This window comes from Brachyhypopomus gauderio, chromosome 14, assembly GCF_052324685.1.
Source record: "Brachyhypopomus gauderio isolate BG-103 chromosome 14, BGAUD_0.2, whole genome shotgun sequence".
In the NCBI taxonomy this organism is placed as follows: domain Eukaryota; kingdom Metazoa; phylum Chordata; class Actinopteri; order Gymnotiformes; family Hypopomidae; genus Brachyhypopomus; species Brachyhypopomus gauderio.
The window spans coordinates 6,868,287-6,884,422 of NC_135224.1; the positions used below are offsets into that span (position 1 = coordinate 6,868,287).

The 16,136-nt window shown below is 48.2% G+C and overlaps 1 protein-coding gene across 6 annotated transcripts in view; it reads right to left on the reverse strand.

Annotated features, from left to right (window-relative positions):
- The window catches only part of poln (polymerase (DNA directed) nu), a 58,762-nt gene continuing 42,626 nt past the window's right edge, over positions 1–16,136 (reverse strand). Inside the window, exons 21-28 of one of the 6 annotated variants that reach the window (XM_076973725.1) lie at positions 12,861–12,972; positions 11,421–11,503; positions 7,246–7,377; positions 3,881–3,991; positions 3,612–3,690; positions 2,301–2,368; positions 2,167–2,228; positions 1–1,912 (exon numbers count right to left, since the gene is read on the reverse strand). In XM_076973725.1, coding sequence (XP_076829840.1) covers positions 1,820–1,912; positions 2,167–2,228; positions 2,301–2,368; positions 3,612–3,690; positions 3,881–3,991; positions 7,246–7,377; positions 11,421–11,503; positions 12,861–12,972 — 740 coding nt within the window. In that variant the 3' untranslated portion in view covers positions 1–1,819. Of the gene's footprint in view, positions 1,913–2,166; positions 2,229–2,300; positions 2,369–3,607; positions 3,691–3,880; positions 3,992–7,245; positions 7,378–10,388; positions 10,619–11,420; positions 11,504–12,860; positions 12,973–16,136 lie in introns of those variants that run through there. The other 5 variants (XM_076973726.1, XM_076973728.1, XM_076973727.1 and 2 more) reach the window with 5 other exon arrangements.

The window sequence follows — 16,136 nt, forward strand, 5'->3', positions numbered from 1 at the left end:
TGTTATTAAACAGCCTTAAAGGACAGGGTGCATTTATAGTGGTGCCAGACTAATGTTCACTGATCAGAGGCCTTATCTAGATGTGTCTGTGTGTGGGTAGGGGGCCCACTAAGAGGGACTTTGGGGACCTGACACCTTTGCCAGACACTTAAAAATTGGGTCAGTGTGGTGCCTGGCAGTGAGACTGTTTTGTGTGTGTTTGTGTGTGGGGTGTGTGTGCATGTGTATGTGGACTCATGACAGTTGGCTCATGCCAAAAAAGCTGTGAAGAAAGCACTGACGTGGCAAGTTTGGAGATGAGAGCAACAAAGGCATGTGATCTAAAACCAGCTAGTCACACACACATACACAAATAAGACATTTTTATTGTTTATTTAGTGGGGTGGTGTTTATAAACATTTTAATGACTAAATTCACTCAATTTCATTTTAACTGTAGCCAATATAAGTGGTCTCTTCCTATTACACAACACGGCACAACCAGTTTGGGCTTCCAGAGTGGAGCTCAGAGAGGGGCCAGCCTCTAAGGAAGCCACACAGAACAGCAGGGCCTCCTACAAGCAGGTCTGCTAACACAGCCATGAGCAGAACCAACAGGTCTGCTAACACAGCCATGAGCAGAACCAACAGGTCTGCTAACACAGCCATGAGCAGAACCAACAGGTCTGCTAACACAGCCATGAGCAGAACCAACAGGTCTGCTAACACAGCTATGAGCAGAACCAGCAGGTCTGCTAACACAACTATGTGCAGAACCAACAGGTCTGCTAACACAGCCATGAGCAGAACCAACAGGTCTGCTAACACAGCCATGAGCAGAACCAACAGGTCTGCTAACACAGCCATGAGCAGAACCAACAGGTCTGCTAACACAGCCATGAGCAGAACCAACATGCTCCAACAACAAACGCTTGAAAATATCATAAAGCTTCCTACACAGAGTAGCAAAGTAAATAAGTAAATAAATTAGTATAAATGCATTAAAATATTGACAGATATGTCATTTAAATATAACAAGAAATTATTAATTTATAGGAGGGGCGTAGAGTAGTGTGAGAGTAGTGGAACAGTAGTGTGAGAATAGTGTGTGAGTAGTGTTTGAGTAGTGGAACAGTAGTGTGAGAATAGTATGAGAGTAGTGTGTGAGTAGTGTGTGAGTAGTGTGAGAGTAGTGGAACAGTAGTGTGAGTAGTGTGAGAGTAGTGGAACAGTAGTGTGAGAGTAGTGTGAGTAGTGTGTGAGTAGTGGAACAGTAGTGTGAGAGTAGTGTGAGTGTAGTGGAACAGTAGTGTGAGTAGTGTGAGAGTAGTGGAACAGTAGTGTGAGTAGTGTGAGAGTAGTGTGAGAGTAGTGGAACAGTAGTGTGAGTAGTGTGAGAGTAGTGGGAGAGTAATGGTGTATAGAGCATAAAAAGCCAAAGTAGAAGAAGAAGATGAGAGGAACTGGTGTCTATGCTCCTTCGGTTGCCAATGGATACAGCAAATGAGAAATGAAAGAGCTGCAGCAGTCCAGTCAGTTACCATGGCGATGGGCTGCAGCTCAGAGCAAGAGAAAAAGAGAAAGAGATGGACAGAGAGGAAGAGAGGAAAGGTGAAGGGGCAGAGAGACAGAGACCAAACAAAAGACAGACATGACACACATAGCAATTTCCAGAAATGGAGAGACAAAGGGGAGAGGGAGAGAGAAAAATAGATAAATGAGAGAGAGAAAGAATGAAAGAGGGATGGAGGGAGAAATAAAAAGAGAAAAAAGACAGAGAGGGAGGGTGGGAGCGAAAGAGAAAGGCAGGGTTTCCCAGTGTCCCAGTAAGGGGACGGGGATCAAGGGGACGTGTGTGGAGCAGCATGAGGGAGGTTCACGTCACACATGGAGCCCCAGGAACGTCCTGTCGACACAGACACCTTCAGAGGCACCTGGACACAACAGCGGCCGCATATCAGACCACCACGCCTCACTGTCATACGCAGTAATGCCTCAACTCAAGTCTACAAGCCGTTTTATAGCAAACGTGTGTGCAGACAAACACACAAAATGTTTCACTCTGGACTTATTAATGAAAAGATCACCGAGTGCTACTTTTGAGTGACACTGATCAAAAGTATCAGAAAACATTTAAAGAGACTTATGAAAATACTTTTAAAAAGTTGGATCTGTTTTGGTTACTCACTGTAAGTCTGACTCCAAGACAGTCAATGTACTGCAGAGACTCCATTGTTGTCTTCACTAGAACTGCAGTGATCACAGTAGCATTAACACAAGGCCCAGAAAGGCTTGAGCATGGTGCAATGAATCTACACTCACCAGCAAACGCCTCCACCTGAGAGTCCTCCACCTCAAACAGCAGCTCATCATGAATCTGAGCAACTAGCCTGGCCACAGACATATAAAGGGCTTAAATTAACGGTTCAGTTTCATTTAATTTCATCTCACTTTCTGGAAATGGCTTCCCCTACACATTTCACAGAAGTTTTTATTGAAGAACAAAATCTTGTTTAAAACTTCAAAGAACCATTTAGCAGATAAAGTTAATGGTTCCATTAATGGAACAAATTCCATAAAAGCCCTATTATAAACCTCAGATACGTTTAAGAGGAGACTGCTGTTTGGTGTGCCTTTAAAATAGTTACATGTACCATAAACAAGAAATTAAATGAATATTAAAAAACTAAAGACAACAATACTAATTGACAGTCTATTACGCTCAGTCTAAGATCCAGTAACTTGATTCCGACGGTTGTGTCCGTCATCTAGATTGTGAGCACAGATATTATTAGATCAGGCAACGTCTCTCAGTACTTCTGTAGTGTCTGATGAGGCAGGCAGCTAGATGGGACCTGGTAAGACCTCCAGCCCATCTGGGGACAACGATGTTTGAGAAGAAGGCATTCATGAGTTGGTCTATCCGATGACACTGCTCCTAACTGAGTGCTTCACATTAGCTCTGCTTCCATCTAAACGCTGAATTCAATTTAACCAACAAATTAAACTCTTCAAAAACTCGAACAAAAATAACAACAAAAAAAAAAAACGTGACAAACCTCACTAGTGCAGAGGCTGTGTAGGAAAAAAATAACACTTGTAAAATGATCATTTATGTTTTGTTTCAGCTAATGGCCATGTCTCTTGTCCATAGATAAATGCAGCATATTTTAATGTCTGGTGTCCTGGGACTGCTTTAGCTTAAATACAGATAAAATATTAATAATCACGGGAGGGTGTAGTAGAGAGATATTTTACAAATGGCTATTCAGAATGTGGAGAGCTGTATGTGAAATATGGTGGTGTATGACAGGCAGAGGTGGACCTCAGTGACTTTCATAAGCGCTCATTACAGACTCATTTACATCATGAGAGTGGAGGCAGCTGATTGGTCACATGAGTAGGAGGAAGAGGAGAGAATGTCCACATAGATAAACTGACGGCGTATGGGATATAACACACACATCTCCAGCTGAAGTTCCAACACTAGACTGGGATTGCAGTGCCGTACAGGACAGAGAAGGGAACAGGGAAAGATAACGGACTAGAGACCTGGAAACTGTGTGTGAACAGACGTGGAGAAGGAGGTTTGGGAAGATGGGGTTAGATTCACTGATGGATGGATGAATATACCTGGCAGTGAGAGTTGTGGATGAGGACACATGTGAGCAGATTTGTATCATGGCCATCTTACACAGGTCTGCTGCAGAACCTGTTACACACGCACGCACGCACGCACGCACGCACGCACGCACGCACACACACACACACACAGAAAGATAAAAGCCAAATGACCCTAATGAATAATTCGCAGTGAAACCTTGATGTATTAAATCTCACTGTATAGATGAACCTTGATTGCACTCATGCTCTCCATGAGGATCACACACACACTACACTACCTTGTACTACAAAATTGACTGCCTGTCTCTCTGCCTGGTTGCGGGTGCCCCAGTCAGTTGAGTGGATGTGAGGAAGAGAACGTCGTCGACCCATTATGGACTTTACATAACCTAGGAACACACACACACACACACACACACACACACACACACACACACACACACACACACACACACACACACACACACACACACACACACACACACACACACAATCTTTCTCTGCCAGCCAGTTTCCCTAACTCTCTCTCACATGCATATATACACGCACATGCTTGCAAACACACACGTACAATCTTTCTCTGCTACTTTTCCTATCTCTCTCTCTCTCTCTCTCTCACACACACACACATACATACACACACACACACACACACACACACACACACACACACACGTGACAAAAGGCCTGGCTTTGCAGCTAAAGTCCAAGTTCAAAAGGCCTGGGGTTAGACAGAGCTCCCCTCTCAGGACCCCAAACACAACAGGTGCAATAGGCCACCAAGAGCAGGAAGAGCCCATACACACACCAGGTGCAATAGGCCACCAAGAGCAGGAAGAGCCCACACACACACCAGGTGCAATAGGCCACCAAGAGCAGGAAGAGCCCATACACACACCAGGTGCAATAGGCCCCCAAGAGCAGGAAGAGCCCATACACACACCAGGTGCAATAGTCCACAAAGAGCAGGAAGAGCCCATACACACACCAGGTGCAATAGTCCACAAAGAGCAGGAAGAGCCCATACACACACCAGGTGCAATAGGCCACCAAGAGCAGGAAGAGCCCACACACACACCAGGTGCAATAGGCCACCAAGAGCAGGAAGAGCCCATACACACACCAGGTGCAATAGGCCACCAAGAGCAGGAAGAGCCCATACACACACCAGGTGCAATAGTCCACAAAGAGCAGGAAGAGCCCATACACACACCAGGTGCAATAGTCCACAAAGAGCAGGAAGAGCCCATACACACACCAGGTGCAATAGGCCACCAAGAGCAGGAAGAGCCCATACACACACCAGGTGCAATAGGCCACCAAGAGCAGGAAGAGCCCAAACACACCAGGTGCAATAGGCCACCAAGAGCAGGAAGAGCCCAAACACACCAGGTGCAATAGGCCACCAAGAGCAGGAAGAGCCCAAACACTCCCACACACGTGACACCACTGTGAGGAATGTGCCCGGCCAACGTGCACACGCGTGGTTTCCAGGTACCGTAACAATGGGCACCAACAATAAGGTAACTGCAGGACAGAGAGGTGCCTGTGTGTTGTGAAAAGCCTCTCCTGGCTACACGGAAGCTGCTGTAGGTGCTGCGCTGTGACGGGACGCGTCTGCTTTTGTGACATTAGCGTGTGGATTAGCAGACTCGCAGAGTTCAGGGGCAACAACGGGTGGAATCTCTGCTCAGCAGTTTATATGGGGAACCACTGCTGGACCTGCAGTAGCTTCATATAAAAGTGTGTATTAGTGTGTGAAGAGGCAGGCGGCTACATAGCTGTTCTGTTTCAATTCAGAAGCAAGCAGAAAAAAACGAGACACATCACGCCAGAGAAGGAGAATTTGATGGCTTGAAACAGCAAAGCAACAGATTCCTAATTGTAAGCGATCTCCTCTCCACACTCGTCAAGGTTATGGTGCCAGCATACGGCCCGAAGAAGCAACGATCTGCTCCTCTGTACCGGCCCGCAGAGCTCAGATCCATAACCTAACACGCCTTAGACAGTTCATCACGCCTTCCTGTAGCATGTGAAGATTTGAAGCAGCTGTGCTGGAGTGTAACTCTGCCGGGCCAGTAGATCTTGAAGAGCAGAGCGGCCCCCTGGGAGCTTCACGGTGAGTCTCTAAAGTGGTTCAAGGTGGCCTCACTGTAGAACTGTGGTGTGGAACTGTGAAGTGTTAAACCAGCCAGTCTGGGTTTCCTCTTCTTCTTCCAACGTGTGTGAATGCTCCCGCAGGCTGGAGTCTCCAGGTCCTTCACTGACCTCCTGCCCAGACACCACAGGACTACAAATCCCACCACCTCTAACCTCTCTGGTGATGCGTCCTGAGCTCTCTATTTCCCGGCTGACCTCGTCTCCCTGAGGGGAGGAGCTAGGTGAGAAACGCCGCGGGCGATTGGCTGGTAACGGCGAGCGGTCGCCTCAGGTGATGTAGTGCCAGTCGATAGCTGCAGTATTGACTTGTAATGGAGGAACAGGCACCTGGTTCGTCTCGGCACTTTTCCCAGATTCTCTTAAAAACGTAGAGAAATGAAAGCTAGCAGATATGACTGAAAATATATTTGTTTCACAAATAATTCTTAATTTGTCATTTGTTTGCAACATGAATATTGTGAAGCGATGAAGTTGCTGTCATGCTTTCACACTGGAGAGTGTCACAACATTGCGTCCATGTGTGTGCCTGTGTGTACCAATAATGCATTTCTACAACTGCCAATTTCTGTCCTGCATTGTGGTGAATATATTAGTGTTCATTTGGGTAGGAGCACAGATATCACACAGTAATTGTGCCATGTAAGCAGAGTATATCCCCTCTACACATACATAGCAGAGTATATCCCCTCTACACGTACATAGCAGAGTATATCCCTTCTACACGTACATAGCAGAGTATATCCCTTCTACACGTACATAGCAGAGTATATCCCCTCTACACGTACATAGCAGAGTATATCCCCTCTACACGTACATAGCAGAGTATATCCCCTCTACACGGACATAGCAGAGTATATCCCCTCTACACGGACATAGCAGAGACATAGCAGAGTATATCCCCTCTACACGGACATAGCAGAGTATATCCCCTCTACACGGACATAGCAGAGTATATCCCCTCTACACGTACATAGCAGAGTATATCCCCTCTACACGTACATAGCAGAGTATATCCCCTCTACACGTACATAGCAGAGTATATCCCTTCTACACGTACATAGCAGAGTATATCCCTTCTACACGTACATAGCAGAGTATATCCCCTCTACACGTACATAGCAGAGTATATCCCCTCTACATGTACATAGCAGAGTATATCCCTTCTACACTTACATAGCAGAGTATATCCCCTCTACATGTACATAGCAGAGTATATCCCCTCTACACGTACATAGCAGAGTATATCCCCTCTACACGTACATAGCAGAGTATATCCCCTCTACACGTACATAGCAGAGTATATCCCCTCTACACGTACATAGCAGAGTATATCCCTTCTACACTTACATATCCTCACCAAGCTGGGTATATCCTCTCCAAGCTGACTCACACACATCTCACAAACGCATATGCGCGCGCACACACACACACACACACACACACACACACACACACACACACACACACACACACACACACACACCGTGCTTGTGGCAGTGCTGCACAGTGCGCTGGATGAAGTCCTGCACCCCTCTGTATGTCTGCAGGAAGCTGTCCTGGAACTGACTGGCCTGTTGAGCACTCAGCCCCAGTATACCAGCCAGACGCTCCCTCCCTGCAGAGAGACACACAGGCTCACTCTCCCTCACACTTCCTCAATCTCCCCCACACTCCCTCACACTCCCTCATAATCCCTCCCTCACTCTCCCTCTCCCTCATAATCCCTCACGCTCCCCCACACTCTCTCACTCTCCCTCACACTCCCTCCCTCTCCCTCACACTCCCTCAATCTCCCTCACACTTCCTCCCTTTCCCTCATAATCCCTCACACTTCCCCACTCTCCCCCACACTCTCTCACTCTCCCTCACACTCCCCCACACTCTCTCACTCTCCCTCACACTCCCCCACACTCTCTCACTCTCCCTCACACTCCCCCACTCTCTCACTCTCCCTCACACTCCCCCACACTCTCTCACTCTCCCTCACACTCCCCCACACTCCCTCACTCTCCCTCACACTCCCCCACACTCTCTCACTCTCCCTCACACTCCCTCACACTCCCTCACTCTCTCACACTCCCTCACTCTCCCTCACACTCCTTCACACTCCCTCACTCCCCCACACTCTCTCACACTCCCTCACTCTCCCTCACAGGCTCACATCACTTCATGACCCAAAAACTGCAACAAAGCAAGAACTGAATGGAAGATTTACACAGATGTAGATGGAGAGAATCAACGTGAAAGAGCACAGTGAGTGTGAACAGTGAAAAAGAGAGACCATGGGGTTATAGGGAGAGCCATAGTCTCCCTTGCGTTGCTATGGCTACAACCACTACTACAGCTATTACGCTGACACGTCCCCCGATCTCCGTGGCAGTGTTACTGAGCTATTATTACTCCTCCCACCTGCCAGGGGGCCAGTGCTGCCGGCACCCCACACTCCGCCCCCACACTCAGACCTGCTAGATGGAGAATGTTCATTTATTTATACCCCACCCCTACACACACACACACACACACACACACACACACACACACACACACACACACACGTGATGAACCTCATTGTCTCTCAGAAATTTCTGTAGCATTTTGTTTTGTGTTATGAGTTTTAGACAGAGATGAGGAGGAAAGAACGATGGAGAGAGAGAGAAAGAAGTATAAAGAGGAAAAAGGGAGAAGAGAATTTGACATCTAGAAAAAGATGAGGACGAGCGAGATGGGGTGTGTGGGTGGGGGTGTGTGAGGAGCGGGTGGGTGTGTGGGGAGAGGAGCGGGTGGGTGTGTGAGGGTGTGGGGAGAGGAGCGGGTGGGTGTGTGGGGAGAGGAGCGGGTGGGTGTGTGGGGAGAGGAGCGGGTGGGTGTGTGGGGAGAGGAGCGGGTGGGTGTGTGGGTGGGGGTGTGGGGAGCGGGTGGGTGTGTGGGGGTGTGGGGAGCGGGTGGGTGTGTGAGGAGCGGGTGGGTGTGTGGGGGTGTGGGGAGCGGGTGGGTGTGTGGGGGTGTGGGGAGAGGAGCGGGTGGGTGTGTGAGGAGCGGGTGGGTGTGTGGGGGTGTGGGGAGCGGGTGGGTGTGTGGGGAGCGGGTGGGTGTGTGGGGGTGTGGGGAGAGGAGCGGGTGGGTGTGTGAGGAGCGGGTGGGTGTGTGGGGAGCGGGTGGGTGTGTGGGGGGTGTGGGGAGCGGGTGGGTGTGTGAGGAGCGGGTGGGTGTGTGGGGGTGTGAGGAGCGGGTGGGTGTGTGGGGAGCGGGTGGGTGTGTGGGGAGCGGGTGGGTGTGTGGGGGTGTGGGGAGCGGGTGGGTGTGTGAGGAGCGGGTGGGTGTGTGGGGGTGTGGGGAGCGGGTGGGTGTGTGAGGAGCGGGTGGGTGTGTGGGGGTGTGGGGAGCGGGTGGGTGTGTGGGGAGCGGGTGGGTGTGTGAGGAGCGGGTGGGTGTGTGGGGGTGTGGGGAGCGGGTGGGGGTGTGGGTGTGTGGGGAGCGGGTGGGTGTGTGGGGAGCGGGTGGGTGTGTGAGGAGCGGGTGGGTGTGTGGGGGTGTGGGGAGCGGGTGGGTGTGTGAGGAGCGGGTGGGTGTGTGGGGGTGTGGGGAGCGGGTGGGTGTGTGGGGAGCGGGTGGGTGTGTGAGGAGCGGGTGGGTGTGTGGGGGTGTGGGGAGCGGGTGGGTGTGTGGGGAGCGGGTGGGTGTGTGGGGAGCGGGTGGGGGTGTGGGGAGCGGGTGGGTGTGTGAGGAGCGGGTGGGTGTGTGGGGGTGTGGGGAGCGGGTGGGGGTGTGGGGAGGATCAACTGTGAGTGATGGGCTCATGTTCATCACAGCCTTCACTGTCCCACAGCAGCGTTAATGGAGAGAAGAAGTCCTCCCAGTGTCTTAGTGTAAGTTCTTAACACAAGTGTACAGTTGTGTTTGTAACTCCTCTGCAGCTTGGCTCACTACACCATTAAGATGTAGAGACTCTTGGAAAATGAATTCTAGACACTTGAGGGATGTCAGATCATCCTACATAGAAAACAATTCAGAATGTTATTTCAGGCTTTCAGATACAACATTAGAACATTTGAACTTCCAGTCTTTGTCTTACATTACTCTGTGACCTGCTGGCACCTTGACCAGATATAATGATTAGCAGTAACGTATAAAAGCAAAGCCTGTCCTAGACAATCCAACAATCCCAGAACCTGAAACATATTAAGTATACATTTGATACATATGGGCCAGTGTGTGCCTATGCATTGCAATTAGAATGCAAGAACGTGTGAGTGTGTGTGTGCATGAGAAATCACACACTGCTTGGTTCCTTTCACCTAATTATTCGTACCTCAACACACTCAACACATCTGCATGGTCTGACCCATTTGTGTGTGTGTTGTAGCCAGACCTTCTTTTAGTACCGTTTCCATGGTTATCTACGGAATCTGTGAACACCTGTGCATGTGCTCTCTTTATTTTCTTCCTGTCACCACAGTCCCTCTGTCCTGGCCCCGCCCTCTGTCTGTCCCGGCCCCGCCCTCTGTCTGTCCCGGCCCCTCCCTCTGTCTGTCCCGACCCCGCCCTCTGTCTGTTCCGGCCCCGCCCTCTGTCTGTTCCGGCCCCTCCCTCTGTCTGTCCCGGCCCCTCCCACTGCGTGTCCCAGCCCCTCCCTCTCAGCGCTTCATTTGCATTTGTGGTGGTGATATTACAGACATTCATCATGTTCTGGAAGAGCTACAGTGGCGACAGAGAGGGAGAGGATTTGACATTTATTGAGCAATAAAAATTTTCATTGGGTTTCAGTGATATAAATGTAAAATCAAGACAACAGAGACAACAAAAATGACCCAAATAAATAAAGCACAATGGTCACAATACTTCATTTCTCCCTCCCTCTTCATTTCACACACACACACACACACACACACATTACAAAGAAATCCATTAGCAACCTCTGTGAAGACTAAGTATCTCTTAATAAGACAGCACATGTCCAGAGGATAGGTTAGTGCTCTCTCTCTCTCTCTCTCTCTCTCTCTCTCTCTCTCTATATATATATATATATATATATATATATACATTCATCACATTCCTCCAGGTCCTGATGTTGATGCTAATTTCTGTAGGAACTTGAATACTGCACTCAATGTGTACAATAAATTCAAAACAGCCCTGCATCTCCAGCAAGCCAAGAGCTTTTCTCCATTAAAAAACTAAAGAACACAACCGCACCTGCATTCTGCTAATACAGCTCAAAGCGGAGGGTTGGACACCTTAAAAGGGAGGGGTGAACACCTTAAAGGGGAGGGGTGAACACCTTAAAGGGGAGGGATGAACACCTTAAAGGGGAGGGGTGAACACCTTAAAGGGGAGGGTTGGACACCTTAAAGGGGAGGGGTGAACACCTTAAAGGAGAGGGGTGAACACCTTAAAGGGGAGGGATGAACACCTTAAAGGAGAGGGGTGAACACCTTAAAGGGGAGGGATGAACACCTTAAAGGGGAGGGGTGAACACCTTAAAGGGGAGGGATGAACACCTTAAAGGGGGTGAACACCTTAAAGGGGAGGGGTGAACACCTTAAAGGGGAGGGGTGAACACCTTAAAGGAGAGGGGTGAACACCTTAAAGGGGAGGGGTGAACACCTTAAAGGGGAGGGGTGAACACCTTAAAGGGGAGGGGTGAAGGTGAAGTCTCACCAGCTCCATAGATAACAGAGTAGACAATTCGTTTGGCATGCTCTCTATCCTCTGAACATACAGCGTCTTCATGCACTCCCTTCCTAGAGAGGGACAGAGACACAGTGTTAGTTATACACTCCCTTCCTAGAGAGGGACAGAGACACAGTGTTAGTTATACACTCCCTTCCTAGAGAGGGACAGAGACACAGTGTTAGTTATACACTCCCTTCCTAGAGAGGGACAGAGACACAGTGTTAGTTATACACTCCCTTCCTAGAGAGGGACAGAGACACAGTGTTAGTTATACACTCCCTTCCTAGAGAGGGACAGAGACACAGTGTTAGTTATACACTCCCTTCCTAGAGAGGGACAGAGACACAGTGTTAGTTATACACTCCCTTCCTAGAGGGACAGAGACATAGAGAGTGTTAGTTATATAAGGAAGCTTCAGACGGCAGCGGTGAGCTGGAGGACACATCACGGGTGACAGTGAGCCAAGCTGCGACTTAAATAGGCTGCAATGGATCAGTGCAGTAACAGCACAACACCAGGCCAACACTCACACTGGGGTACACTCAGCAGGAACACACACACACGCACACATGTCAGCAATCACATAACTCGTATCACACATTATGTGTCTGCAGTGCAGTACTGTCACTGTTACTGCAACTATGGAGATTCTATAGGACACCCATCGTATATCACGCATCAGCCCCCACCCCCCCTCCACCCGACCCCCCCAACCCCTTCAGTATTCTCGATTCATCACATTTTGCCAAGCTCACACCCAAACTCGTGCTCTCTGACTTTGCCAGTCGCTGCCTGCATAGCTGTGTCACACATGTGTGCACACATACAACGCTCTTTAAAATAACTGCCAGTTGTGGGCAGTGTTAGCGCCCCCTGTTGAACAGAGGGGTTCAGGCTGTGTAACATCCCAGCAGTGACTCCACCTTGGATGAAGTACACACAATACAACGATGAATACAGCGCTCCAACAAGACAAACCTGGTCTGGAGATCCTGATTTAGACTACAGAACACAAGTGTAACAAAAGTGAATAAATAACATACACAGCTATCCTAATGTTATAGCTCTCACACATGCAACAGTAGAATGTTTAGTAGAGGTTTGGGTTTGTCCAAACGGCCAACATGACGAGGCAAAACAAAACACTTATGTTGCAGACGGATTGTCATGGTAACAGCAGTGGCAACATTTGAAAGGATGCTGAGATCTGGGCACAAAGTGGTATTTCGCCCTTAACACAGAGCATGCCCAGAACAAACCCACAGGTTGACTACGTGTGTGTGTGTGGGTGTGTTGGTGTTTTAGGTTCTCTTTTGTGTCTGAGTGGGTGTGTGTGTGTGCCTAAATCTCTGAGTCAGTGTGCGAACACCTGTGTGGGCATGATTCTCCTGAGTCATGAGTGTGTGTGTTAGATTGTGGACTCACCACTGAGAGGCCAGCATGGTGAAGACGTCTGCTTCAGGATTCTGGAAGGTTCTCAAAAGCTCTGGGTCAGACGACAGATGAGCCAACAGACGCAGCTCCACCTGACAGAAATCTGCACACAGAAAATCTGCATCTAGCAACACAATCAGCACTCTTACAGCCCTGAGAGAGACCTGAGAAAGACCTGAGAAAGACCTGAGAGAGACCTGAGAGAGACCTGAGAGAGACCTGAGAGAGACCTGAGAGAGACCTGAGAGAGACCTGAGAAAGACCTGAGAGAGACCTGAGAAAGACCTGAGAAAGACCTGAGAGAGACCTGAGAGAGACCTGAGAGAGACCTGAGAGAGACCTGAGAAAGACCTGAGAGAGACCTGAGAAAGACCTGAGAGAGACCTGAGAAAGACCTGAGAGAGACCTGAGAGAGACCTGAGAGAGACCTGAGAAAGACCTGAGAGAGACCTGAGAAAGACCTGAGAGAGACCTGAGAAAGACCTGAGAGAGACCTGAGAAAGACCTGAGAGAGACCTGAGAGAGACCTGAGAGAGACCTGAGAGTGCAAAAGAACCACAGCATTTTACAAGGGAGGGGAAATGAGATTAGAGAGGGACTGAGAGAGAAAGAGAGCAAAAGAAAAATGACAGAGGAGATTAGGGAAATTTGCATAAAAATGCATATGTATATATTTGATGGATTAGGACAAAGGCTATATATATATATATATAAATAAATAATGGTGTGTGTAGCCCCCATCTTGGTCAGCAGGAACAGTAATCCTCACAGCAACCTCCCTGTCACATAAAAGAGAATGTGGGAGTAGCTGAGATCACACTGCAGTACTGAGTGGATGTGTCTGTGTTCACACTGCTGAGGCAAAGAGCGCTGACTCACTCTCTCTCTCACACACACACACACACACACACACACACACACACACACACACACACACACACACACACACACACACACACATACACACACACACACACACACAAAGCCTTTGTCCTAATCCATCAAATATTCCCTCTATCCTCAAGAGGCAAATATAATTTAATAATCTCTATCTTTTTGAGATATCACTGTCTTCAACAGAGCATGTGTGCAGAGGCCGGTCTTTGGGTCACTGGTGGTGTGTAATGAGTAATATGGGATCCTCTCTTTCAAACAAGGGCAGAGCAGAGAGGAGAGAGGGAGAGAGGAGAGGGAGAGAGAAGGAGAGTCAAAGAACGCAAGTTCATACAGGATTCAATGGTCAGCGTGTACATGATTCAAACTAGAGTCTTGTCTAAAGGAGTCATTTTGAGAATGTCAATGCAAACGTTTTAGTTTCTCCAGTCAGGTGCAGCCCCTCTGCCCCCTCTCACTCTACCCGTCTCTTGGTGATTTGTGACCACAGAATCAAGTTTAATTCCATTTTGCCAACTCATTTTCCCACAGTGCTTCAGTCACATATGGAACTTGACAAAGAGAATATACATTGATTGATTAAGAGCATATTGTGTTCCCAAGTGCTTTATGGCACGATTTATAGAACACAGCGAAAATCAGCATAATCCTCTTTAAAATCCTCCACTTTACATTTAGCCCTGAGGTAAAATAAGACTAAGTGTACACAGGAGTTCTTCTACACATCATTAAGCTATAATGGAACACACACATATATACTGCATATATATATATATATATATATATATATATATATATATATATATATATATATATATATATATATATATATATATCTGCATCATATTCCAGAACATTATGCACATGTAAGCCAAGTCGTTCTCCTTTGATGTAGGCAGGGTACATGTCAGTTGCCGATATGAACACTTGTCATTTCTGTGGAGAAACCCAGGACAGTGGTGCTGCTCGCAAATGTAATAACCAGGTTATTCTTATGAAGATACTCATGATTGTTCACAGGGTTCGGATGGCGAGATTGAGGAGCTTCCAGTGCTGATTGTTAACTGAGCAGAAAGTACCAGCTCTCACCATCTATGACCTGTCAGATAAACCACGTTCCAGTTACAAGAGGCCGTAGGCAGACCAAGATCAGCCAGTCTCCTAACCAGTCTGGAAGGTTGAACTATCGAAGGCCATACTGTAATCCAGAAACTGCGTGCACACACACACGTCCCCTGCTTGGTTGGTACAGCCGGTTGGGTGACCGGTGATCACGGGTTGGTCAGTGGGCATTAAGATGATGTCATTACTGTGTCCAAGCACCAGTCTTTCCCGGCATTTCAGGGCTAGAACTGTTAATGCCGCTGGATAACCGTCATTAAGGAAAGCCAGGCGTGTTTGGGGCAGCAGTAACAGAGGAGTGTTTAAAATGGAGAGGAATGATCTCTTGGGTGAGTGATGTGTTGAATATGTCTGTGTACACTCCTGCCAACTGTGAAGCACATGCTGTCGGTACCGTTGGTAGAACGCCATCTGGTCCGGCTGCCTTCCGGGGGTTTTCTTTCTGCAGATCCCTGCAAACTTCAGAACGTGCTACCTGAAGGCTGGTCCCCTTATGGAGTGTCTTCCCTAAGTGTTTCTAGGCTTTGACAGCACATATTTCTCTTTTTTTCCCCCCACACATACACACACACACACGCGCACACACACATATATATACATACAACATTTGCAAAGTATTCCTCTTACTCCAACACTGAACTTAAGTGGGATTCATTTTATGGGGTTTCATTACAGGACTTTAACGAGCTCCCATTCAGGCCAAGAAGTGTAGGAGGCTCGGAGACATTTTGACATGTGGCTCCAGGTGCAGGGCGTCGCAGGACGACACTTGTTTCAACGTCCTCCTAATACTGGTTAAAAAATAAAGCAGGATATTGATTCACATGCAAAAGATCTCTAAAGATAGATGCCTTTGTGAGTCAGTACTTCCCGGGTCACGGCCCAGTGAGCTCGAGTGTCACCCCTCTGCTCTTCCCAAACCTCCTTCCCCTCTTACACACTCAAACGCACACGCTGGTCTACAGCGGGACGTTGGAAAATCAGCATTATTACTCGTCTATTTGTAATGAAGCATGTGTACAAATTCCACACACGCATCTGAACATAGCAAAATACACTCAAATAATGAATCACACGTGTCTGATGGCTCATCCATTCCTCCATCTCTCCTTCTGAGCATACACCTTCATCCAGCAGAACAGAGGAGATGCTCTGTGCTCACGTGATCAGCACTGTGACGTTAACACCTGAACCGCAACTCCCATCTCAAAAAGACTTTAAGGGCTTCTCCTGTGATCCTGACTGAGTGTC